This window comes from Acinonyx jubatus, chromosome E3 (assembly GCF_027475565.1).
Source record: "Acinonyx jubatus isolate Ajub_Pintada_27869175 chromosome E3, VMU_Ajub_asm_v1.0, whole genome shotgun sequence".
NCBI lineage: Eukaryota > Metazoa > Chordata > Mammalia > Carnivora > Felidae > Acinonyx > Acinonyx jubatus.
In genome coordinates this window covers 14711403-14739369 of record NC_069398.1, presented here as the reverse complement: position 1 = coordinate 14739369, position 27967 = coordinate 14711403, and the positions used below count along the sequence as shown (strand labels likewise).

The 27967-nt window shown below is 44.2% G+C and overlaps 1 protein-coding gene across 2 annotated transcripts in view; it reads right to left on the bottom strand.

The window, feature by feature from the left end:
• The window catches only part of CACNG3 (calcium voltage-gated channel auxiliary subunit gamma 3), an 86714-nt gene extending 59153 nt beyond the window's left edge, over positions 1 to 27561 (bottom strand). The window contains exon 1 of one of the 2 annotated variants that reach the window (XM_053213272.1): positions 26948 to 27561. In XM_053213272.1, the coding sequence (XP_053069247.1) occupies positions 26948 to 27305 (358 nt within the window). In that variant the 5' untranslated portion in view covers positions 27306 to 27561. Of the gene's footprint in view, positions 1 to 22887; positions 24158 to 26947 lie in introns of those variants that run through there. The other variant, XM_015067120.3, reaches the window with a different exon arrangement.
• Between the last annotated feature and the right edge of the window lie 406 nt (positions 27562 to 27967).

Genomic DNA, 27967 nt, shown 5'->3' with positions numbered 1-27967 from the left:
CTGCTGCAAAAGACACTCCTACACTAATGCTGGATTCAAGCATAGAAGAATCTAACCCTGAGAGCTGCTCTCATACATATTGTATCCGTGAGTCTCTCATTGTTGGAGGAGGTCATTGAGAGGATGTGGCTGCCAGTTGACTTATGAATTGGACCCAGGCAATTGGAGGCTCCTCACACCCCCATCCCCACCCCCACCCCCACCTTTGGAATGTATGCTCTGCTCACTGTCCCCACAGTGGAAGCCATTTTCAAGGACATAAGCTTGAGAGAGTAAGGTGGTGTTGAGACCTTCTGGACTGAAAATGTGACTGAACCCAGTTATAAGGCCTCTAAGTAAACTTTTACGATTCTGGCGGGCAATGAAGAGAATAATTTGTCTTGCGGCCGGCTCAAGACAAGCCTTGTATATAAGTTCCCTTGCCTATTAAAACTACCACCTTCCTATCTGTAGTGGTCTGCCTCTTTCTTGGGTCTCTCCTTGCCCTCGGGACATGCGGGTTCAGTTTACAAAGCCCCACTCCTGTGCTACTATGAACCGAAGTCAACAGAGAGGAAGAGAGAAGAGAATGGTAAGAGTAATTCTGTACTTGTGAGTTTGATCCCTGTGTGAAGCCATCCCTTTACCATCCACTTATGTGAGCCAACAGAGATCCCTCTGAATGTCTGTCTGTCTGTCTGTCTCTTTTTTCTTAAGTCCATTAGAATTGGGTTTTCTGTCACTTACAATTGAATGAATTCTATACGATACAACAGTATTATTATCCTATTATGAGCTCAGACAATATGTTCCCAAATTCGCCAGAACAGTTGGGTCTTGCTGTTAACACAAACTCGGCACTTAGTACATTTTTCATCCTCAGTGTGTGGTCACAGAATTATGAATGACGATCCTTCATCCAAATGATGGGCACTTTTAAGGATGAAGACAACACTGCCCTTTTCCAAATACTGGTTGAGAGCACAGACTAGGGACAAGTTCGGAGCTTCAAGCTCATGACCTTCAAGCAGCAGCCCCAGGGCTGGAATGGAAATTAGCTGAGACCATCATTTCAAATTTCAAAAGGTCACCATTTATGAATAGATTCTTTAATGTTCACCCAAAACCGGATGATAAATCAGAAATGAAAGGATAAAGGGCTGAAACAATGGTTACACACGACTTGCTTTCCATGACCCAGTAAACTCTATCTGTGCCCAATTAGACTGGCAATGACCTCCTGGGGTTGCATTCAGACTTTTAACATCAGTTACTCTGTCACATGGCACCTCATCTAATAACCTTTCGCTGGCTGTCTGTGATAGAATTAGCAGGGGTTGGAATGTCCGTGTTTGAGTGTTTCCTGATCAAAAAATACAGGATGAATATGGGGAAGAAATTAGATAAAACATCCCTTCTGAGTTCAGCATTAGTGCATCCAGTGGCCCTCTTAACACCCCCACTCGAACGTTAGATGGGAAGCTGTAAATTCATCATGTTCAAAACCTAATTACCAGCTCCCCTACAAACTTTCCATCAATAGAAGGCCTCGCCATCCATGCAGAGGTTAAAGCTAGAAACATAGGAGTCCCCTGACCTTGTTTTCCCTTGTCCTTGATGTTCAACAGGGAATTCTGTTGATTCCAGCTTTTAAGCATCTCCCAAAGCGATAGCCAATGTCTCTGTCACCACTGCCACTTCCCCAATGGGGAAATCCATCACTGAACCTGGATTATTGCATGAAGGACTTTTTTTTTTAATTTTTATTTGTTTTGAGGGGTGGGGAGGGGCAGAGAGAGAGAGGGAGAGCAAGAAAACTGAGCAGACTCCACAGTATCAATGCAGAGTCCGATGTGGGGCTTGACCCCATGAACTGTGAGATCATGACCTGAGCTGAAATCAAGAGTCAGACTCTTAATCAACTGAGCTATCTCAGGCGCCCCTGCACGAAGGACTTTGAACTGGCCTTCAGATATTCTTCTTCCCATTGATTGTCCACACTGCAGCCAGAATGAGCCTCAAAAATGAAAACCTTATCATATCAGATTTTTAAACTTACATTGTAAATGTTCCAAAGGGCTCCTTTTGCTCCCCGGATAAACTTAACATACATTCCACAGATCTGAATGGCTCCTGCTATTCTCGGGACTCACCCCACCTGTGAATTTACACCTGCCTCTAGCCACTACTGAATGCTTAGGCTTCCCTATTAGTCCATACTCTCTCTAGCCCTGAGACCTCTGTGCCTGCTGTTCCTTCTGTCTGGAACAACCACCTTATTCCTTCATCTCTGTAACTCCCCTTCATCCTTCAGCTCTTAAGAGAATTGTAATTTTTCTTAGTTCTTTTTAAATGTTTATTTATTTTCGGATGCCTGGGTGGCTCAGTCGGTTGGGCGCCTGACTTCGGCTCAGGTCATGATCTCACAGCTTGTGAGTTCGAGCCCCGTATCGGGCTTTGTGCTGACAGCTCAGAGCCTGGAGCCTCTTCAGATTCTGTGTCTTTCTCTCTCTCTCTGCCCCTCCCCCGCTCACACTCTCTCTCTGTCTCCCAAAAATAAATAAACATTAAAAAAAATTAAAAAAAATAAATGTTTATTTATTTTTGAGAGACAGAGCACAAACGGGGGATAAGGAGAGAGAGAGGAAGGGAGACACAGAATCTGATCTGGGCTCTGGGCTCTGAGTTGTCAGCACAGAGCCCGATGTGGGGCTCGAACCCACGAACTGCAACATCATGATCTGAGATGACGGAGCCACCCAGGCGCCCCTGTAATTTTTATTTTGGAAGATTCTTCTCAGCCCAGGGAGGAAGCAGCTTGGTGGTTAAAAGGAAAAACCACGGAATCGTGTTGTTGTGAGTTCAAACTCTGTCTCAGATAATAACTAGGAATGTGACTTTGGGCCACTTACTTAACCTCTCCATTCCTATGTTGTCTTATTTGTAAAATGAGGACGATAAGCATTGTTAAAAGGGTCAAATGTGATCACATAAATTACTTAGCATAGTAGCTGGCACATAAATTCTCAAGCAGTGTTAGATATTGTCATTATTATTTCACTTCTATACATGGTCGCTTGAAAGGCTTTGTCTTTGGTTCCGTTCTCTTATTTTTCACACCCAAAATGTGAAATTTTTTTCACAAATGTATTTTCACATTTTGCCACTGACAATTTCTAAGTATGCATTTCCAGATCAAGCTTCTAAAGTCTTCTCTTACTGGGGTTGTTGTAATAGCCCCATGGCTTAATCTCTCTGCTTTCCTTTTAAATCTCTAAAATCTGTTTCCACATAGCACCTGACTATACTTAAAAAAAAAAAAAAAATGTCACTTCAGACCACATCACTCCTCTGCTCCAAACCTTTCAATGGCTTCTCATTATCTTTCTTTCAGTCAGGTGTCTCAACCCCAGTTGCCACTGTTGACACTGGGGACTGAAAAGCTCTTTGCTGTGAGAACTGTCTTGTGCATTGCAAGATGCTTAGAAATCATCCCTGGCCTCCCCCAGCACCTGCCAGTGCTTGCCTACACCCCTACCTAAGTCGTGACAACCAAAAATGTCACCGGACATTACTAATGTCCCCAAGGGGCAAAACCACCCCCTGTTGAGAACCACTGCCTTGGCATAAACTCTTGATACCTTATGATAATCTTCAAGATTATTCCTGGGTCACATGCTCATCCTGAAAGCCAGGCCGGGGTTGGTGCCACATGGACAGAGAGGACAGAATGATAGAGCGATGGGGCAGCCCCCAAAGTAGATTAGAATACTGTTATCAGAAGGCGGGGGGGGGGGGGGATGGATGCAGGGCTGGCCAAACAGCAAACCAGCAGGAACATACATTCCTGGAAGCATCCTCAATACCCTTTGATTCTGCATTTCACTTTGCTTCCCAGGGCCCAGCACTGGGACGGGCCAGGAGCAATGTCTGTTCTCTGGAGGCCTGGCAGCACCCTCCCTCCCCTAAACTCTCCATCTTCACGCACAGGGTCCTTTAATTATAGGTAGAAGGTAGACAGTTTATACATTTAACCCCCATCCGCTAAAAACCTGAGGACTCAGCTCTGTTTTCCTGTGCTTTGCTTTGTCTCACATGTAAGGTGTCTCTCAACAGATCCCGAGCCTCCAGCTCTCTGTGGAGTCGTGGCTGAGCTTTGTTGGTGTTCCTGAACAAAGACACAAGGCGCAATGAATCCTCCAGGCCCTGTCGGGCGTTCTACCAGCAGGGTTGCATTTTAATCAAAGACACTGCTTTCAGTGCTTGCTGGAACCTCACGTTGCCTCTTACATCCCAGTGGTGGTGCAACAATGGTGGAGCTTAGCTGCAGCCAAAGAGAACTCAGAGCAGAGAGACTGGAACGCGCCAAGGGGACTGTTTCATCTCCCAGTGGGGAAGATAAGGCACAACTAGAAGGAAATCTTCTGAAGGAAGTACGAAAATGGTTCCTTCAGGTTCTCTCCTCAGCCACTGGAAGTTTGTCAACAAAATTAAAATAACAGCTGTAACAGCCATTCTCCACGTTTTTGGTCTCAGGACCCCTTTCTATTTGTGCAAATTACTGAGCTGCTGTTAACGTGGGTTATATTTACCAGTACTTCCTGTTTTGGAAAATAAAACTCAGAGAATTTAGAAATATTTATTTTAAAATTCGTTTTGCAAATATTAAACTCGACTGCATGTTAATACAAACAACATATTTCTATGGAAAATAGCGATATTTACCACCCTCCCTCCCCCCAAAAAGTAGAGGAGTGCTGTTTGTTTTACATTTTTGCAAATCTCTTTAATGTCTGGCTTAATAGAAGACAGGTTCTCGTATCTACTTCTGTATTTGACCTGCTGCCAAATGTTTTGGTCGAAGCACAGGAAGAAAACGCAGCCTCACACAAATATGTGGTTGGGAAACACACGAGTATCTGAATAGCCTTCAGACATGATTGTGGATATTCTTCTTTGATACGATACCAAAACTCAACAAGAACTGATTTCTTAAAGGCTGGTGACTATGTGGAATCTGAAACCATATTAATTAACTTTTCATGTTCTTACCCACTAAAATCTTTGTTCTAATCCTGTATTTTGACCAAATCTTTTACCCAGGGATAATTTTTTAAGTAGGCTCCATGCCCAATATGGGGCTTGAACTCATGACCCTGAGAGATCAAGAGTCATGTGTCCTACCAAGTGAGCCAGCTGGGCACCCCCAGAAATAATTTTTAACATGATGCATTGGTCCTTTGAGAAATATCGGTTCACTGAGTTACACGGGTCTTCCAAATTTGGCACATTTCTTGACACAATATAAAAAAAAATCACATTCACTCACAGGGGCAGGTACAAGCAAAATTGTAATTTTCATTTGAAATCTTGAATTTTACTCTTGGCAACAAATGCCATCAGTGGCTTTCCTCGAAGTGACAGGATCACTTAGCTCATTTTCAAGAAAATGTCTGCCAAATATCCAAGACCAAATAACCATCATTTGCCTGTCAGTCATTCTTTCAAGTGAATGTGGTGTTTCATGGGAAAAAAAAGCAGCTAACTCAGCACACAACTCAGTTGCACAAATGCCTTTGCTGGAGACCAGCAGTGTAGCCTGGCTTGCCAATGAAGAGCTTTTGTGTGCTTCCCATGCTGTTACATGTAAGGCTTGAGATTTCATAAAATTTAATAAGGACACTTTGAAGGGACACTAGTGTTTTCTTGCACTGTGAGTTAGCGATGGTGATAAACACAGTGACAGCTAGTGTGGATGGGTGCTACTGCCTTTATTCGAGCTCAGGTTCCAGTAGTGTCACCCACTGTTGGCTTTGGCATCATTGGTGCAAATGTCAACACAATGAAAAAGGCGGATCACATCTAATTATTGCTCTGAGATAGTCTTGACCTTGCAGACTCGCGGCCATGAAATGGTCTTGGGAAGCCTTCCTTAGCCGCTGGAGTTAATAACACATGCTCTGAGAACACTGAACTATCACAACAGTGTTACGGATCTCAGTTGTCAGATTTGAAAGACTCAGGGTTGAATCCCACCTCTACCACTCACTAGCTGTGAGACTTTGGAAGTTACTATGCTGAGTTCCCCTGTTCATCAGTAAAATGGGTATAATAATACCCCATGGGGCCCTTGAGAGAACTAAGTGAGATAATGCATGTAAACACTCAGTATGCACCTGCTATTGTTATTTATCAAGGTTCTAATGGAACTAATGGTTCCTCAGTGTGGCTTATCTGGGGGACATTCTAAAATACACATTTCTTAAAATTTTGACCACCTCATCAACCAGTATGAAAAGAACCTGGCTTAAGATCACTAGTTGGGTTCTGTGCTGACAGCTCAGAGCCTGGAGCCTTCTTCGAATTCTGTGTCTCCCTCTCTCTCTGCCCCTCCCCTGCTCATATTCTGCCTCTCTCTCTCTCTCTCTCTCTCAAAAATTAATACAACATTAAAAAAAATTAAAGATGTGTCACTAGAGACCATGAATCTGATTCCTTGGTAGGATCTCCGTCAGCTGTATCACTGGCTTTGCTCCTAGAAAGCAAAGATGCGAAGATTTGTGAGGGTGAGGGGACTAGCAGAATAGAGGTAACCACGGCCTGGAGAGTTCCTTGCTGTGGACAGAACTACGAACATGGGCAGACATTGCCCAGTGCCAGACACTGTTCTATGTGTTGTACAGATATTCGCTCATCAAATACCCATAGCAACCTCTGGGTAGTACAGTAAGAACCTCCATTTTACAGATGAGGAAAGAGACACAGAAAGGTTAAGTAACATTGGTATACTGTCGTGCACTGTTATACTGTGCATTGGTATACTGTCGTGACCTAGGGATGTGAGCCCAAGCAACCTGACTGTAGAGGTGAGCTCTTAACTACTACACTATACTAGGAAAGCAGAAAAAAAGGAGGGGCGTAGGTAATGGCTTTTCCAGAAGGTTCTTTCCTCCACCACAGGACTTATATTTAAAAAGCACAATTTTGCTCTGAAATAACCTGTTAAGAAACCCTTTGAGTCACTCAGAAACTCTAAGAAAAATGAAAACTGTACCAAAAAGCACAGTGCAATGCAGATAAATATATGGCATGATTTTGAACAACTGGTTAAGTGTTAGAAAAAAAAGATTCCATTTGGACCTTCTTTTTTTTTTTTTTTTTTGAATGGCTATGAGACTGTGACATTGAAACCACAAAAAGGAAAATGAAATCCTAGAAAACAACTTAGATTTGCACTGAACATTGTCCACCTAATCATAATAATTTCATTGGCTTTCAAACTTCAGAATCGACCTGTAGCCCCAGCATGGGAGGCACTGGCATAGATACAGAACAAAATGCAAACAGGATGAATTCTTGACAATGTAAAAGTAAAAATACAACTAACAGATATGGGTGAGTGGAAGGGACAATGTGGACACCGTCATTCCAGAAAGGGGAAGCTGAGACCTTCTATCCAAGGTGGATGGGGAAAGAAATAAATATTTATGTTATCTTTAGAAATTGGAAAGGTAATCAATACAGAGGGTGGAGTGATTTAGCTAATCCTCCTCTATTATGGCAGGAAGTCGGTAGATTGTAAATCAAGAAATAGAGGATAAACATGTTATTTAGACATACAGATGTAACCACTGGGAGAACCAAATCAGAAATGGTTAAAGAGGAAACAAAAATCTTGCTCTGAGGAAGAGAACTTGGGGTAGGGGGAGTAAGCACCCCTGAGGCAGATGCTTGTCATTAAAAGCCCTTCTGGATGATTTAATTTTTTAAGTAGGCTCCATGCCTAGCGAGCAGCCCAACGCGGGGCCCAAACTCATGACCCTGAGATCAAAACCTGAGCTGAAATCAAGAGTCGGATGCTTAACTGACTGAACCACCCAGGCGCCTCTACATGATCTAATTTTAAACATAATGCGCATGATTAAATGCCTTCATAAATTATAAGATAATTTTTAAAAGCTTTTTGAGTAAATTGTGAAGAATTTGAACCGGAGGAGAAAAACACACCCTTTCCCATCTCTTTCACACAGTACAGCACAAAGACAGGGAAATGATATTTATTACAAATTCACCAAACTGGAAGTAATAGTCCTTTCGGGGCAAGGGGATGAGATTCCAGTGATGTGGATCCAGCACAGAGGAAAGCTTGCCTGGCCTGTTTTGTTTTAACAGTTTATATTGAGAATGCGTTTTGTGTTACTTGTATGTTACCAGTGTTTTAAGAAAATACAGTAAGAAAAATATGCCACTCAAAAAACGTGACAACATCAAATATCCAGGTTTTTTTTTTAAAGACAGTTTAAAATTTTAACCAATGTGTGTAGTCACTCAATTTGTCTCCATGGATTTTTCTAGAAGTAGGCTATTGTCCTGCTTTCTTTCCCCTCTGCTTAAGGATAAGAAACCAGGAACTCTGAATTCATTTCTACTCCAGCCCCCAGCACTTAGGAGAAGCCAGTTCTCCTCTGTGTGACCTACACAGCCTTTCAGTGAGCGCATTTGGCAAATGTGTTTTGAGCCCTTACTGTAGGTCAGGCTCCTTGGAGACATACAAGCCCGAAGAGAACGTTCTGTGGCAAGCCCCTTCTCCCCGTGACTAATGCAGGACCCTTGCTCCATGTTCTGAGAGTCATCTGGTCCGAGAGACATCCTGGTCTGTTCACCTGGATACACTCTCTCAGCACCTTTCCTATGCATTTCCGGACTTACCAAAGATGAGAACTTGGCTCCTTTACTCTCTGCTGAGTCCTCAGCACCTAGAACACAGTAAGTGCTCGCTAAGGACTTGGAGAGCAGGGGATCCAGGATGGGTCTGCCCCGGCTGCAAACCACTCACTTCCCACCTCCCATGGGATCTCCAGGCTGAGAAGAGGGACCAGCCCGGGAGGAGGCGTTAGCCTGGGCTGGAGAAGGGCGAGGATCTGAGTTAGGAGGGGCTGCCCACTGGGAGGGGTGAGTCTAAGAATTTTGCAAGATTCGCTCAACGTTAGAAACTTCCGTGTCACTATCATCCACCCCATTTCCCCACAATAAGAGATACAATACTGAAAACAGTAAGGGGCAAGAGCTTGCTTTCAGGGGAAGAGGTAAGATGAGGGTGAAGAGGTGCTATTCCACTGTGACCAGTTTTCTAGAAGCACCAGGGCAAGGTGAGGCAAAAACTTAGAAGACTAGGGTCGAAGTTCGTGCCCGCAGGAAGCCAGGGAGGTCACAGGACAAAGCACTCCTTTTATCAAGCAGCAAAGAACTCCATTGAGGAGGAAACTCAGACCATGGCAAACTGAAGAACATGTCAGCTGTGGGCTTAAAACCTCCAAAGCCTTCCAGTTCAGCCAGAGTCAAAGTCAAAGTTCTTACAAGATCTTTCAAGGCCTTATACAATCTGGTATCTAGCTCCCTCGACTGATGTACTTGCTCCTCTGAGCTCATCCTCTTCAGCCACAGTGGCTCCCTTGCTCCTTGAGCACCCCAGTCACATCCCACCACTGGGCCTTTGCACTTGCTGTTTTTTTCCCCCTGTCTGGAATGATCTTTCTCCCAGTAGCTGCCTGGCTTGGCTCCTCATCTCCTTTATACCTGGGGTTAAATGTCACCTTCTCAGGGAAGCCCACCTTGATCACACTACACTTTCACCCTCCTTCCTGCTCCAGTGCATCTTCCAGCTTTTGGACAATTTGGAGAAAGTCCATAGCGCTGGGCTGGGACTCTCCATTACCTAGGCTAAAGGGATGGCCTCGCAGCTCAGCCCCAGGGACTGTGACTGGAAAATCATCTTTGGAGGTGGCCCAGCATGAATTTTCCTTGGTTCAGACCTTATGATCTCTTGGAACCTAACCCCTGCCATCCCCCCAGCACACGGGAGCTGAGCCATCACTCACCACAGAGCGAAAAAGCAGAGAAGAGCAATTATTATGCTGTGCAGCAGACCTTTGACTGAGATTAACATCATTGCCTGTTGATTTGATCTTTTTATTTTTCTCTAAACACTTAGAGCATTTTGATCACAAGCCGGATTCATCTCTGGTGAAAAGTACTATTTTGAAAAACCAGGACTTACATGGTAGTATATATTTTAAGGCATTTTCAGCTGATAAACCGCTAATTGGTCCTGCGGTCCTGTAATTTGCAAAGGGTCAAAACGATTTGTTGTAAATACACATCTGTATTGACCGCGGCATGCCAAAACCAGCTTCCACAGGTGAAGCAGAATTTTGCAATGGCTGAGATGTGGAAGACACTTCAACAGTTACCCATGATTTTTGGAACTATTTTAACAGGTGGGTGTTATTGTATTGCAAGACAGCTTTGCCTCATGCTGAATGGCATATGCCAGGGAATACAGAGTGGTGGAGATACCATTTCCTAAACACGCAGGTAACTGAATATACATAGAACCTGAAGCACAAGGGATGGGAACAGGGTCTGATGGATTTGTGCACACTATGCCCCCACAACATGTATTTACTTTTTTCTCTCCCCGAGTGTGCACCCAAAGTACTGCAAGAATTTGAAACGAGACTATTGAACTACTCTGGATAATCTTTGAGGGAAAAGATGGGAAATAAGGGACAGACAAATAATGTTGAGATATTCAACATAGTGACGTCAGTCTTCCTCAAAAGACACGCTTACTGAATTGCTAACAGTCATGGCAGAGATTATAGGATACATTATTTTAAAAGTGGTTTGTGAACGCTTAAGAGCAGAACAGTGACTGGTAGGGATTAGCATGGGTTCACCAGGAGAAGCTCAAGGTAATTGAATTACCCACCCTGAAGCGACAAATTCAATGAATATTTATTGAGTATCTAGTATGTTCCAGTTCTAGGTGGTTCAGCAAAATGTGGTGGGTAGAGCTATTTGATAATATTTCTTAAAACGCACAGGCTGAAAGGTAGATACATGGTGTCAGGTTTGGCCTGCCCCAATCTCATCCTAGGTGCCCACTTCTGTCCTCTCCAAGCCCAAGGTCATCAAGACCCAGGCCTGGTGGTGTATTGGTCTGCTGCACATCTAGTGGGTGTTTGTGCTCCTCGAAGATGATTTCAGGGGTGCCTGGGTGGCTCAGTCAGTTAAGTGTCTGCCTGCAGCTCAGGTCATGGTCTTGCCTTTGGTGATTTTGAGCCCTACATCAGGCTCTCTGCTATCAGCAAGGAGCCTGCTTAGGATCCTGTCTCCCTCTCTCTGCTCCTTCCCCACTCTCTCTCTGTCTTTCTCAAAAATAAATAAACATTAAAAAAAATATATATATATATATATGGTTTCCGCCTTTCTGAGTGCTGCGTGAGAATCAGGCTGCAGATCCCAAAGTAACAGCAATCTACACCAGAACTTGATTCCTGCCTGACACAGAGGCGAAAGCTCAAAGAAGTCGATGGGTCCCAGTGTACTCCTCAGGAAGTGGGACAGCCATGAACCTAGTGGCTTCCCCAAGTTTGCAGACACTCAAGTGCAACGTAGAAGATGCAACGATCTCCAGTGGTTTGCTTACTTGCATCTAATCAGGTTCTTTAAGAAACTCTGTTCTTCTCACTTCCATACCATTGGTGTTGCCATTAAAAAAATACACACACACACACACACACACACACACACACACATACACACACACACACACACATCACAGGGCGCCTGGGTGGCTCAGTCGGTTGAACGTCTGACTACTGATTTTGGCTCAGGTCATGATCTCACGGTTGCAACATGAAGCCCCACATCGGGCTCTGTGCAGAGCATGGGGCCTGCTTGGGATTCTCTCTCTCCCTCTCCCTCTGACCCTCCCCTGCTCCTGCACACACACATACATACACACTATCTCTCTCTCTCTCAAAATAAATAAACATTAAAAACAATTTTTTTTTAATTTACATTTGATTTAAAGAGGTGGTGTTTCTCAGAAGCCCAGTGCTACAGTATCTGAATCTTGTTAGCTTTACCATTTCTTTTCCTTGACCTTGCTGGATTTAGAGTAAACATTGGGGAAGGTTGGGATAATTCTTTTTCACAGTTGTTTCTGTTGTTGAATGGCTCAGAGCCAGTGACTAACACCAAATACTCCTTGGCACAGGAGTGAGCTGGTTGGAAGAGACCTGTCCGTCAGGCCCCAGGCCCTTCAATGAAGGCAGTGCAGTGTGGTGGTTCAGGTGAAGCTTCTGGCGATCACATTGGCAGGTGACCCAAAGCAAGCGAGTTACTTCTATGAGCCTCAGTCTTCTTGTGGGTGGAGCAGGTCTGCTAACAGTACACAGGACTATTATGAGTTGCATCTATTTACCCTAAATGCTTATCCAAGTGCATGGAGTACAGTCATGAAAGGCAGCACAGGGTAGGGTTGGAATACCAGCTCTGCTTCTTACTAACCATGGACTCTCTGGGTCTCCATTCTCTCCTTTGCAAAATGGGGATAAAAACAGTATCTACCTCCTGAAGAAGTAACAAGGATCAAATCATATTTGTCAAACACTCACTTAGAACAGTGGCTGGTATATAGTATGTGTCTGGGTTTTTTTTAAGTTTATTTATTTATTTTTGAGAGAGAGAGAGAGAGAGAGAGAGAGAGAGAATATGAACAGGGTAAGGACAGAGAGAGAGGAAGAGAGAGAGAATCCCAAGCAGGCTCTGCACTGTCAGCGCAGAGCCCAACGTAGGGCTTGAACTCACAAACCGTGAGATCATGACCACAGGGCCACTGAGGCGCCTCTATGGTATGTGTCTGTTAAGTAAGTAAATAAACGCTCAGGATTTAGCCCAGACCTGAACATTCAGTCTGCCCCAGTAATCGTAGCTTGGTACACGCAAGGCGTTCGTTAAGTGTCAGTTATTTCTTATTTCCTTGGCCCTTCCGGGTTCTCATGGCCCAGCATCTCCTTTTCCAGCTTCCTTGGAAGCAGTCCCCAGGATCTATAATTGACACCTGTCCTGTTTCCTGATTCCAGGAGGGAGGGCAGGCCTATCCTGGAGGTGTGGCCTCTTATGCAAGCCTCTTGGGCTGGAGAGCTGCTAGTCTAGACTTTACTGTTCATCTACATCATTTTGGAGCAAGCCTCAAGAGACCCTTAAAATGCTAGTCAAATCCTGACAACTTCTTCAATCTCTGCTTTTCTTTCCAATTTTCACCAGCCCCTCTGCTCCTTGCCCCCTAAGCGTCAGTGCTCCCTAGGGTTTTGCCATTTTCCCTGTTTATATTCATTGGCTTTTCTCTGGCCCTTCTTGTGTGCTTTCATGTCTTCAATTTCCACCTATGTTTAGGTGATCCTAAGGTCACGCCTGGTTTCACCTCTGACCTAAGCTCTACAATACTGATCCTTAACATTTTGGAGGATGCAACTCTCTCCTTAAAAGCACGTATTTACACAACATTTTTCTTCAAGTTTCATGAACTACTGAACCTCATGTATGGAGCAAATGGAGGGGAACAGCTGTCTAGACTTCCAATACCAGCTGCCTGTTTTTTGTGGACATCGGTTTCTTTACCCTCACTTACTCAGTAGCCATCTATGATTGACTCCACCTTCACCCTAGTCTCTAGGGTCCTGTTCTTTCCACTGCCATCAGAACACTGGCTCCTAAAGTTTCCCCCTTTTGCCAGCGCTGACAGATGCTGTTCCCTGCATACCTGGGCAGGGGTTGCATTTTCCTGGAGGCCTTTAAGAGGGAAGGATCTCACTGACTTTCTTCCACCCTCTCCAAGTCTCAGGAAGAAGTGAAGTACTACCTGGGCAAAGAATTAAGTGCCAGTTCTCCCAGAAAGAGAAGAGGATGCACAGAATACCTGGTGAGATGAAGAGTCTATGATGAAGGCAAATAGTACAACCACCTCTCCCGACCCACTATTCTTTTATGAAAAAGACTATTTTTTTTACATTTATTTATTTTTAAGAGACAGAGTGAGACAGAGCACGAGCAGGGGAGGGGCAGAGAGAGACAAGGAGACACAGAATCTGAAGCAGCTCCCACACTCTGAGCAAGCAGTCAGCACACAGCTTGATGTGGAGCTCGAACCCACGAACCGTGAGATCATGACCCGAGCCGAAGTCGGACGCCCAGCCGACTGAGCCACCCAGGCTCCCCCGCCCCCAATATTCTTGAGAAAACAAAGGCTACTTCCAGAAATAAAATGTTGTTATGGATTCCTACATGCCTCTCCAGTGAGATATAACAGGAGTTGGCAAACTTTACTTCTTCTGTAAAGGGCCAGACAGTAAATATTTTAGGCTTTGCAGGCCAAGCAGCAAAATTGAGGATACTATGTAGGTACATATGCAACAAGAGAGAAAACAAATTTCCATAAAATTTTTATTGGCAACGTTCAGAAGTACAGATGCTTAAATTTGAATTTCTCATCATTTTTATGTGTCATGAAATATTATTGGATATTATTTAATTTTTTCAACTAAAAAATGTACAACACATTCTTAGTTTGTGGGTTGTACAAAAATAGTAAAAGGGCTGAATTTGGCCCATGGGCTATAGTTTGCCAACCCCTGAGATATAGTTACGTATCATGGTAGATATATACTACTGTGTTTTCGGCTTCCAGAATTTTAGAGACAAAGCATGAGGATATATACCCTGTCTATTGAAGAGTGTCAAATGAGTGGAGTGTAAGTGTGTAACTTTTATTTTAGCTTTCAACTGTGTTATATCTAATCTCTTATTTCCTTAATGATATTTTGGGCAGATGTCAAAACTTTCCAGTCACTTGTGCCTGTTAAAACTTCCAGATTGCAATGCTCTATCCATGTTTGTCCCTCTTAAAAAAATTTTTTTTAACATTTATTCATTTTTGAGACAGAGAGAGACAGTGTGTCAGTGGGGGAGGGGCAGAGAAAGAGGGAGACACAGAATCCGAAGCAGGCTCCAGGCTTGGAGCTGTCAGTAGACAGCCTGATACGGGGCTCGAACCCACAAACCATGAGATCATGACCTGAGCTGAAGTCCGACGCTTAACCCACTGAGCCACCCAGGCGTCCCTCGTCCCTCTTTTAGCTTCTAGCACCTTCAGTATGCTGTGGCCGGGAGCAGAAAGAAAAGAAGGCCAAAATGTTACTTTACTCAACTTGGTGAAGGTATAAACGTTTACTATTTGTTTTTACTGCTTCGCCAGCTAACACTGACGGTCAGGGCTCTCTGCGTGGCGGGGACCTACGTGTTGTCTGTCTTGTGGAGACACATGCATTGGTTACTGGAGGCCTTCCCACTGCAACTTCCCTCTCTGATGTGGGGTATCTGAATCTGATCCAGTCTCTTCCCTCCCACTTGGCTTCCGACACTGGAAACTCATGGCTCCACGCTGCTGGACCAGCAGCTCCTGCGGTCCTGTGGTCACGCTCCTGTGACCACTTTCGAAAGGACTTCTTCCCTTTGGATGGACTCAGCTCTGGGCCAAGGTGCAGGGTTTGGGGAATGCAGCAGGAGATGACTCTCAGTCCTTGCTTCACCCCCAGGCCCAGCAGCCCTGTGCAGGGCAACATCTTTGTGAACATCATGTAGCTCTAACCAGGGTCTGCTTGCCTAATGGATGGCTCTCTTGGGTGGGATACTGACCAAATGGCTCACGCTCAGCTATTCACCAGTTCCACACAACCCACTGAACCTCCCCATTCCAAAAAGGCTGCCCCAGTGTCATTCCCCCTCTCAGCCTGGTGTCTCCCCCAACTTCCCTGCCCAAATAGGCACACAAGTAACATCCAAACCAGGAATGTGATGCCAGTCTCTCTTTTTTCCAGGCACCCTCAATCTTTATAAAAGATTCTTCTTGGAGCCACAGGTGACTCACTAAAGAACCACAAGTATTTAGGAGAAAGGGAGGTGGTATAAGAAAGCTAGCTTATCGTTTGTCTTTGCACATGGGTATTATCTTTACAGGATGAATTAAGGACTACTGGTCAACATATTATTTAGAGGTATGAAGGAATAAAGGAACCGTAAGAAGCATAAAAATACAAATAGTTGAAAATGCTTGCTACTGTGTTTCTTCATTTTACAGGTATGGAAACTCATGATCAGAGGTTAAGCATCTTCCCAGGTGTTGCAGGCAATAAACGGCAGGATCCAGGTAAGAACCCAAGTCTACCTGATCTCAAGCCCCTTGCTGTTATCCCATGTTCTCTGTGGTCAGAGAACAGTGCATAAATGATTAAAGGCCCATTTGCTCCTACAGTGAAAAAGTCGGCTTTGGCAGGGTCGTGTGGATGGAGGAAAAAGAAAAACAACATTGGAGTTTTGTGGGCTTCTCTTTAGCCTCAGAAACACTGGTGTCACTGGGGGGGCACTTCCACATGTCAGAGTATAATTTTTAAATGGTTAGAAACATAATTTTCCTAAAATATACAATGAGCTCATGTCAAGTTTTATTCAACTCCTCAATGAGAGAACTGGCAGAATGACAAAGCTAGTTCAAAGGGGGATGTTATATATATTTTTCAGGGAAAAAATTCTGAAGTAAGATTGTCAAGTTAGGAAACTGATTCATGTTCTAGAGAAAGGGCAATAAATCTACAACATTTGGGGTTATGTCTTCTAATGAACAGAAATCATTTGCACCTCTAATGAGCAAATTAATTTGCATCTTTCCACGTTTCTACAAGTAAACATCTAACTATACCACTGACCCTGAATCTGTAATGAAACTTAAGTCAAACAAAATTACATTCCCCTAGAGGATCCGATGACCCCTTCGGTAAGATTGTTAGAAACTGCTCTAAGAGAACATTCAAAGGATACAGTCATCTTTTTGGGGGCTTTTTTTTCTTGTTTTATTTTTTCTTGATGGATACCAGTAAGCCCACTAGTCACCATGCTAATAACCTACACTGGTTACCCAACCTTGGAACTCAGATCACTTGCCTTTTTTTCTAATCCAGAAAATAAAATGTCAAGTGATGAAGCAAACAGAATTACTTTCAAATCATCTACTTCCTTGAATGAGTAGGATGGTAGGGGGGCTGGTTTCAGGTAGAAGGAAGAGGAGTCAGTCCTTTTCACCAATGATAGAACTTAGGAATAAGATTCAGAATATTTAATCACCGGTAAGACACGAGACCAGTCAGAATAGATGCTTCCTTAGGGCTGGGGCAGGATCATGATGGACCCTGCTGGGCTGGGTCTTAACCCTTTACTGGACAAATCTCATAGATGTCTGGGAGGTTCCAGGATAGGCTAGGGTAGCTACAGTGGTGGTGGAAGGGGGAGGGTTGATGGGGGACTTGGGCCAGATGCTGTTTACCAAGAAGTAGGAAAGTATTTCAACATTTTAACAAGCAATATGGCCATACAGACATGTTCTAGTTGAATGTTATCATGCTCACACCTCAACCTCTGCCACCTCCCCAATCCTGACTGGCCCTACAAACACAGGCATAGTTACTCACCCCCATCCTGCCTTAAAGCTCCAGTCCACTTCTCTCCTCTATTTGCCTCTTGGGCTTTAGGGACAAAGAAGAAGCATGCAGGGAAAGGAACAGGAAGGAGGTCAAGAGTAAGGAAGAGAGAGCATTCTGTACCCACGTCTCAGGGAAGGTACTGCATCAGATCTAGGAGAGGAGGAGCAGAAGTGACTGGTTGGTACTGTTCCTAAGCTCTAGAGATAGACCAGGGCTCCCAACAGCCAAGGATCCTTGTCCTTATATTCTATTGGAGGGAGCTAGGAAATATGAAAAGTATGAGTTACCATATGCGCGAGCACCCAGCACAGAGCTTGGCACATGGGAAATACTCAACAAACGTTACACCCTTCTCTCATCCCTGTCCTCAATCACATCTTTGCAGCTTCCCCGAAGGCTTCTGAACACATAAATAAAGCTGCAACCCCATCTGGCTGAAAAAGTCAACCATCTGGAGATTTGGAAATACAGGGGAACTTCTAATGACTGGCTAATTTTTTTTTCAGTTTTTCAGCCAGATGTTTGATGTCATTCAGGCCCATCTGTAGCAGAAATAGCATTTTGTTGAAACTCTTTTCTGTCATTTTAAGTTCCTTGTCCTAAAAGCTAAGTGGGCTTTATTTTCTTCGTAAGCATTTTTTTCAATGAATTGAAAAAGTGATCACTGACTAATGGAGAACAATTCAGGAATAAAATACAAAAATATCAGAAATTTAGATTAAAAAGGACTTTTAGATAATTTCCAGGGCTCAAAACTGGCAGCCTATGGATCAAATTCAACAATAAGGTAAGTTTGGCTTGGCAGGCACTGCATTAAAAATTGTTTTAATTTAGTTTCCCACATTTTATTTACTTAAAAATTTTTTTTCAGTGTTTGTTTATTTTTAAGAGAGAGAGAGAGAGAGAGAGAGACAGAGACAGAGTATGAGTGGGGAGGGGCAGAGAGAGAGGGAGACACAGAATCTGAAGCAGGCCCTATCTAGGCTTGGAACTGTCAGCACAGAGCCCAATGTGGCGGGGCTTGAACTCGTGAACCACAAGGTCATGACCTGAGCTGAAGTTGGATACTTAACCGACTGAGCCACCCAGGAGCCCCTAGTTGCCCACATTTTAAAAGTCAAGAGATCTTACAACTGGCTTTTTAATATTTGGAATATTGGGATGAATTTGGTACACATTGGCCCAGAGTAAAAATCAACTCAAGTCCCATAGTAATTGTCCCTTAGATGGGGGATTCTTCTCTCTGGTTTGCCTCAGTCCCCACCACTCTCTGTTGCCCCACCCTGAGACCACATTTTAGTTACTATAGATCTTCTCAAATGCAATTACTTCCCCCTCACCCACCATAGAATTAAGAGGACAGGGAAATCCTTGTTCCAAATGTTATATTACCTGCTTCATCTGCATGGACATTTAGATTTGTTACTCCCTAATCTTACCTGGGGCTTTCATTTCAGAATTGGATAAACTGAGGCTCAAGGGAGGAAAATAACATGTACAATTCACAGAACTGTTAGCGACAGAAATGTGATGAGTCCTCGGGGTTCCTTGCTACCAGGCCAGTGGTCTTTCCATTATGTAAATATATCACTTTGACTGTGTCTCAGACTTCAAGAGGTCTTAATGAGAGAATCATGCATTGAACGTGTTCTCATTCAAATGCACATGCTGCCATTGAAAACGCGCAGCAAGTTGGGGCCCTACTTTGTGAATGCCTTGCGTGCTTTCCAGATAATGAGTCAGGCATTCGTTCTGCTTTCTGAGTGTGGGTGTCTCTACATAGGTCGATTGTTTTTTTTTTTTTTTTTTTTCATTCAAAACGTGTCCTTTGCTGTCTCTGAGTGTGTGCCTGTCTGATGTCTCCTGCACTCCTGCAGATGCTGCACAGGCATGCTGAGTGTTCCGGGACCTGACACTTCTGAATGGAAAAACCCATGTGTCTGGGCATTCTCACGAGCTAATGTTTGTAGCAGTAGCAACCTATCCACTGGAGCATGAATTAATGTTCTCTAGCAAATGCTCTGAGAAGAAACATGGCTAAGGTGAAGTAGGGCCTGCTGGGTTTAGGTATATAACCTCAGGCAAGTCATATAATTTGTCTAGGCCTCAGTTTCTTCACCTATAAAGTGAGGATAATATGGGTGCCTGGGTTGGCTCAGTCGGTTAGGCATCCGCCTCTTGGTTTCGGTTCAGGTCATGATCTCACGGTTGTGAGATCGAGCCCCACATCGGGCTCTGTGCTATCAGCGCGGAGCCCACTTGGGATTTTCTCTCTCCCTCTCTCTCTGTCCCTCCCCACTCTCTCTCCCTCTCAAAATAAACTTTAAAAAATGAGGACAATAACAATGCCTACATCAATGAGCTCCTTTAAAGAGGAAAAAGTTAATTTTTCAAAATTGTGAGAACAGTGCTGGCATATAGTAAGTACTAAATATAAATGACATTCTGGTGAGTTATAGAAATGAAAACTGGAAACATCCCTTCTCTCACTTGAGTGATGTGATCCTTCTTAACTCATGTAATCATTGCCAGGCCCGTTGTAAATAGTCAATACTTGTTGCTTTTAACATCATAATGACTTAGAGGAGTTTCAGAAAATTTAGATTCCAGTGATCCACTACAGACCTATGGAAGCAGAGAATCTACTTGTGAGGCCTCATAATCTTTTTTTTTTTTAAGCTGCCCATGTAATTCTGATGATTTAGCCAAGTTTGGAAACATTGATGTAGTTTCATTATCCTTGAATATCTTTGGTGGTGGAGAACTCATAACCTCTTAAAGCTCCCCATTCCACACTGCATAGTTATTTATATTGAGGTAACACCTATTTTCCTCTAGCTCTTACTTCTACCCTCTGGAGGCCACAGAGAACATTTCAAATCTCCTTTCCATATGACAACTCTTCAGATATTTGCAGACAGCTGTCATGTCCCTCCCAAGCATTCTCTTTTGGACAAAATAGTCACATTCTCTCATGGTTCTTAAAAAAGTGTGGATGAACTGACTCTTCTAATTTGATATTAGGGAAAACTGAGCTACAAGACCTCCAGTTATCCTTTGACACTAAAAGACCAGAAAAATGAGGATGTCGAGACTCTGGGAGACAAGGGATCCTGAATGAGAGATGGGTATGCAGCTTTATTCCACAGGATGAATGCTGCCTACTGCATGTGTCTTCTCATGCAGGAGATCAGAGGTTCCTGAAAATTCCTTGAACATTTGCTATATTCATACACAAAGAAAAATCTTGGCTTCAGATTTTCATCCAGGTCCATCTAGGTGGTAGTTCTACAGGTGTACACATAGCTAATAATTCACTGTGATTCATTCAAGTTCATGCATCTTACTGTATTTAATACTTCAAAAATGTAAAAAAAAAAATGTATAGCTGGGTCAAGTTGCATGAAGACTGCAACAAATTTTCTCCAAAGAATTCACCTAAAAACATATCTTAGATTCATCTAGTTCCATCTTGATTCAAATTCTCACTTCTCCCACTAAGCCCACAGAATGCCTGGGTGGGATTCCAATTCCTTGTGCAAACTGTGGGTGTAGGACATGATGTTGGAGAAAAGAGAAACCATCAGTTGAGAAATTCTGAGCAAGGATTCAGGGATTTTAGGCCCTAACAGGGGAAGCCAAAATTGGTGTTTAATTCTGCATTCCAAGGTTAGTTCGAAGAGGCAGAAGAATCAGAAATAACTGAAGCATGGTCTACATATGTACCTTGTTTGACTCAGATTTTTTATGCCATCCCTAGAACCATGTATACATCAAAACATCCACCAAATCACAACTTTACAAAAGATAACTCAATTCTTTGTTGTCAATATAGGAAAGGGAACTATGGAACTTCCCTAAGGTAAATGACTTCACCATATCTGATCACCAATGATCACAAACTTTAGATTTTTGTCAATGTTTGGGAAATAATTATTCTAAAATTTCCATCAGTACCCTGGATAAAATAAGAGCTTTGGATAGTGCTAATTCATGACCACCTATTCCAAACTAATCATTTCCCAGATTAATAATTGAGGGTTGGAGTAGGTAAATGTCTTAGCCAAGGTCACATGCATAGTTTGCAGCATTACCCAGGTCTTCTGGCTTCAAGTACAATGATCTTTGTTGCATTTAAAGTAGTCTTTCCCTACCTGGGATTCCCACCAGTTGCAAATTTGTGTTGGAAACAGAATCAATGGTAGTAGTGCTACAGTCAGGAGAGCAGTTGTTCAGAGTGTGAGGACATGGGAAGAAGGCCAGGGAATGATGCAATATTACACTAGCAAGTGATGTCATAGCATGATTTCCTAAGAGATTTACATAAATGCAAGTTCTCAAAAAGCCCTGACAAATGCCAGCCAGTGGGAACGCAGGCATGGAGAACCAATGGCAAACAAGGGAGGGGAACATACAGGAAACCCAGATTTCCTTGCTCATCACTGTGACAAGCTTCACAGATTCCTCAGAAGCCTGAGAAAATTCCCTTTTGCCCCTCTAATCCAGTGCCTTCCCTCAGGCACATAAGCTCCACAGAGCTTTGATTTTCTTCTCTATTTTCCTATTTGCTACCACTGACATTCAGGCATTTCCCAGTGATGCTGAGAGTGACTCTTCATGTAGTGAAAGTGAGTTTAATCATCAGTCAGGCTACCCAAGAGCTTGACATTCTAAAAATTGGTCTGTCCTCTTCATTATAATTTGGAGCAAAAATCTTCAATTTTTTAAATTAGAAGCTGTGATTTTTGGAGAATCAATCTTATACAAATGTAATGGGAATATATTTGTTGAGTTTGGAGATGACTTAAGAAAGAAAACAGATGGATACCAAATACTAACACTTCAGTTTTGTTTTGATCCCAAACAGTGAAACATCTATTAGTAAGGAAGTTTTGTTAAAATGTGTGTGTGCATGTGCGTGTGTAAGGGTTCACATATGTTAAGTCTCGTTGGCAATGCAAGTTCGTGAAAATATCTACTTAGACCAAACTCATAAGAAACTGATAAGACTATGTTAGAAATAAGGAAATAGCTCAGAGTGTGCCAGCCTAGGTCACAGTTTCTCCCTCTCTCTCTCTTTCTCTCTCTCTCCCTTTCCCTCCCTCCAATCCTCCCTCCCTTTCGCCCTCCCTTCCCCTCTCTCTTCCTTCCTCCTTCTCCCTCTCCCTCCTCCACTGAAAGGCAATTTAAGCAGAACCAAAGACCCCATCTCAAGCCACAGATCAAAGCAGTTCACAATATGCTTAGGAATTTTAGATTTGAAGACTTTGCTCAACTGCAGAAGCTGCCTAGAGTGCCACAAAATCGCATCTCACGAAGCTGAAACCATAAACAATCAACAAGACCCAACCCCTTCATCCCACTCAGCATTCGTCTTGTTGGAAACAGTCTGGACATCTGCACATTCTCAGCAATAATTCAAACTATTCCTCTTTCCCCATCACTCCATCTCCCCCAACACCCGCTGGAATATCATAATATCAGAAACTGCATTATTTGGGGCCACTGAGAGGAATTTTGTAAATACCTTCTAGGCAGCAGGTCCTCCACAGCCCCGAATGGGTCATTACTTCTTCATTCTTCCTGCTGGTTTCATTATCACTTGTAGATTTAGTCCTGCACACACCTCTGGAATATAACCAGTAGTCCGTGCCCACTGCAATGGTCATTAAACTAAAAGCTGCGAAGGCTCCCACGGTGGTGATCAACATCTGGATACCTCTGTCACACATCCTCATAATTCTTCATGGTACTCTGGATGGCTGGGGGTTGGAGGGGTAGGTTCAATGCCAGAGGGGAAAATCACTCTGCAGCTGGGTAACCTAGGGCAGGCTCTTCCAAAAATTCAGGTCTCCTTTTGTCACCATCCACAGAGACTTTAGGAAACCTGGGATCTCCTGTCTGGAGCTCTCTCCGGTTCCCTGGGTCGCCTATGGCCCTTGGAAGGGTGCAGGCTCCAGGGGGTTGGTCCACATCACTGCTGCCTTCTGAGGATCCCTGGGTTCCTTTCATTCCTCAGGAGCTTGGTAAAGATGAGGGTCCGTGCAGGGCATGGCTCCGGAGCCTGGAGCTGCCAGCTTGGTTTGAGATGCGCCTGGCTCCTCACAGCCCCGGGAGACTCAAGGCAAAGAAATCCAGAGAGGTCTATGTGTGTGTGTGTGTGCGTGCGTGCGTGTGTGTGCGAGCGCGTGTGCTGGGGGTGAAGGCGGATGGCAAAAAATAGCACTGCTGGGAGGCGAGTCGCTGAGAAGAGTGTTCATTGCTTCCCCAGCCTCCCAGGAAAGCTCTCCGCCTGCTCCTGACACCCCCGCTCAAACTGGAGAAAAGACAGGAGTCCTGGGGCGGGGGCCGGCCGGTTTCATCGGAGGGCAAAGGTCTGCGGTGCTGAAGGGACAGCTCCCGCCTGTTGCCCCGCCTCCGCCTCCCTAACGCCCAGGCTTTAGGTCCGTGGTGCTGAAGGGACAGCTCCCTGGCAGCCGCTGCTGTTGCACCCCCTGCCTTTCCAGCGTCGGGGCTAGATTGCTGGGGTGCCGGAGGGTCAGTCCTCCCTCCCGCCGCCCTTCCCCAGCCCCTTTCCAGGCCAGCCAGCCGGCTCGGCTCTGCCTGGTCAATCCCACGCTCCGCGCAAAGTTTCCGGAGCCCAGGGCAGTCAGCGCCCCGGCTCGTCGGCGCTGCAGCACACCCTGTTCCTCCGCTCCCGGAAGGGTTAAGAAAAGGGGAAGGGGAAAGAAGCCCGCAGCGCACTCTGGCGCGCTCTCAGCTCCCACCCAGCGCGGCGTTTTCCCCCCACCAATGAGCCAGGCAAGTTTGCCTTTTGCTGCGGGCGCCGCTGGAGCCCATTGGGGAAGACCGAGTCTTCTTAAAGGGACCAGCAACTCCCGGCGACAGATCTATGTCTTACTCGGGCGGGTAAAAAGTGTGGTCACAGGCACATCTGTGTATAGTCTGTCTCAATTTGGCTCCCCAGAAAACAAACCAATATGTCTACCCTCCTTTCTCTGGAGCTCTCGTTTACACCGGAGACAACGTGCTCAGATCAGACCCGGAACTGTTCATATACATATGATCATGTATTCCTAAAAGACAGAAGGAACTGAACGTATATAGACTCTGTTGTACGCATATCACAGATTTGGGGCGATGGGGTGTGAGATATTGGTCTTTGATCTCATATACTTTAACATCTTTACATCTGTGGTGGTGGGGGTTGATGGATTCAAGGTGGGATAGTCAATAAAAATGTCAAATTCTTTCCAAAAGTCCCTGGAATGTTCATTTGTTTACATTTTTGTCTAAGTTAGACCATGAAGCAGGTGAAGTTAGGTCTGCTTTCCTTGTTAGTCCAAAGTGCAAATGCCATTGCACACTTGAAAGCTAGTGAGAGTCTCCCTTTAAAATAGTGTTGCAAATGATCAGCATTTGACCAGCTTTCTATTACTATGTATTCTGGCATACACATGAACACAGAGTTGACTAATGACAGTCCACAGAAATGCCATTATTATTATTATTATTATTGTTATTATTATTATTTTCCTATGGCATGACAGGAGGCTGGGTGTTTGGAATTGAGGCTGCTTGGGTTGTTTCTGCAGTTTCTGAGATGTGACCACTACCAAGTGTCATGTTTGAGTATTATTAAACTGGACAGAAATATAATGGAAGGTAATCACAAACACATATAGTCTCCTGGTGCCAAGTCAGGCTCTCTGTCTGAGAGCATCTATACAGACGACTGAGTAGCAGTAATGTATTGAAGAGTTCTCAGATGTAATCACAACTTCTTGGTTACTTTGCTACATTGGGGGGGGCAGTTTAAGGTCATTTGAAGACTTGATTCTTGGTGTTAGATAAACATACCTGTGCATACATGGATTTGAATATAAGTTCATGGTGTGATTGTGTTTAAATGTTGACCTGTGCTGTGTTCAATTTAGTTAGGAGTTCTGAATGCCTGGGAATTTGTGGCAGAAGAAAAGAATGCATGCAAATATATACATGTACCTGTAGACACTGTTGTGGGCCATGTGAATATGTTTGCTATAAATACATAGCTGTGTGGATGGGTGGGCACGCATGCTTGTGTATAGGCATAGCATATGTTTGTGCACCTATATGTATTTAATTCCATATGCATATGTCATGGTTCACAAATACTGTTTTATGGGCAGGAAGTAGAAATATGAAAAATCTGCCACATAACCAAAATGAAAAAGATAAACTTGGGCCCAGAACCATAGCTAGCTTTACTCCCAAAGAATGTAAGAGACAACAGAGGAAGGTCTCCAAGGCCTTCTATAAGTGACTTAATTTTTTTCTTAAAAAGGAAATTTGCTTCTTATTATAATGTTCTGCTTTGGCTTTTTTTTTTCTTTTTCAAGGAAAAAGCTATCTGTAACTTGGAGATGAAGTTGCTTTTTCCTGGGAGATGTTATTAGATGAGTGAAATTTTCCTTCCCTCCTCTCAGAAAATTAAGTAATATAAAATAATTGAAAAATGACCATAATAGCCATTCCAGGATCTGTTTCTTTCTTCCTTTAGTCCAGTAAGGGTGAGAAAGGTCTTTTCCCAGAGCAGGGCCATGTAGATGGGAGGTCAGTGACTTTGGGCTTAAGGAGAGTATGCTCTAGTCACTCCATTCACCAGACCTGCAGTAAAATGAGAGCAGCTTCAGCTAAGGTGATTGTGCCCAGGAGGTCCAGCAGAAGGAATTGGGTATCCAAGTAAGATACTGTGGAATAGCGAGGGGAGAGTCAGGAGCTCAGGCAGATGAAAGTGATAACTGTAGATCAGGATACTGTAGACAGTAGGAGGGAAAGAAAGGGGCATGTGTTATAAGATGGAGCTTTATACTGAACCTTTGGCCTGATGAAGCAGGATCACTCTTTGCAACTTCTGCCCAGGACCAAAGCTGATCACAGAATGTGGGAAGTCCTGAACCTACATTTGAAGCAAGTAAGAACACCTGCCTGGAGTGGGAGTGTGGAGGTAGGGGGGCCATCAGTTAGTTCCCCGTGATGATTCCCCACTTACTAGGGGGTGACCTCATCCTTTCATTCAATTGAATGTGTAGGCGGTATATCCATGGGAGCGTAGAATCGGCTTCTAAGCTTAGATTTAATTGCTTATTTCTACCACTAGAGGGCTCTTTCACCAGATCAATCTGGGACCCAAGAGATTCAAAGCACTATCACATCTGAGGAGCCAAGATGGCAGAACAGCATGGAAGGTTTTTTTTTGTGTCTCGCATCCATGAAATACAACCAGATCAACACCTAGAAAACCGATCTGAGAATTAACACAACAATCTGCACAACCTGAACCACAGAACTCAGCAGGTACACGGCGCAGAGAGGTGAACTGGGGTAGAGAGAAGCCGCAGAGGGCAGGGAGCTGGTGGAGAGAGGATGGAGCCGGTGAAGAGTATGGGAAAAGCACTCCCCAGTAGCAGCTGGAGAGAAAGTGGAAAAGTAGAAACAGCCGCAGGGACCGAACTAAAAAGGAGAAAGGAGAAAGGAGAGGGTTTAAATTTCATTAAGACTATAAACAGGGGGAGCGCAGAGTCTGAAACGCCGCAGCTCTATACCTGGCGGTGCTCTGGTGAGAAGGGCGAATCCCCAGGAGCAGGGTGGGGTCCGGTGTTCTTCAGGCCACACAGGAGAGGCGGTTCCCCTGCTGGGAGGACATCTGGTAGAGGCTGTGTGGGTCCCCCCCAAAGCAAGGCTCCAGTGGCCCCGGGAGAAAAACCACTTTCGCTGGTGCTGGAACAAAGTCCCCGGGGGTGAAGCCTGGTGCCAGATGCGTGTTGTGATTTGCCATAGACCCTGAAACGCTGCTGCTACACTGTCGCGCAAACTTTTTCTGGGGCGGGCTGGCACCCGGTCGCAGTCTCCAGCCCGCGGCAGCAGTACACTCTTGCGAACATTCCTGAGTGTGGCCGGCATCCGGCCATTGCTCGGTGAGACCCTCCACAGAGGGGCAGAACAGATCGGTGCCGCAGTCCCTCAGAAGTGAGGGGTCGGGAAACACAGCCGCATCTGCCTGGGTCTTGGTCATGGACGTTCTAAAAGCGGGGAATGGATGGAAGCCGAAGACAAAGGATAGATGTGCGATTGCTGATCCGCGAGAACAGAATTCTGATACTAGAGACCTGGCGGCTGGCTGACGCCATTTTCACTGCCCCCGCGCATGCGCATACGCCCCTACGAGCGCCACAATCATCCACCCCAGTAAGCTAAGCAGCGCCATCTAGTGGAGAATGGAGCCATTACACTAAGCCCCTTCCAAATGGGCCAACATCGCTCTTCAGGAACACAACTCTGCCTGCTTAGTTTACGGACAATAAAGCGCTTCACAGTTTGACTTCTAGGGGAAAATGAAGTAATTTCAATCATATTTCAGTCTGTTTGCTGGTCCATCTATTAAATTTTCTTTTTTTTCTTTTTTCTTTTTTTCGTTTCTTTTTCTTGAATACAGAAAGAGAAAAATTATTTGAATTTTTAATTTTTATTAAAATATTTTTCTTCAATTTTTTTCTACTATACTTTTTACTTTTGTGTAAATTTTTTCAAATTCTATTTTACTTGCATCATTTCATTTTATTCTA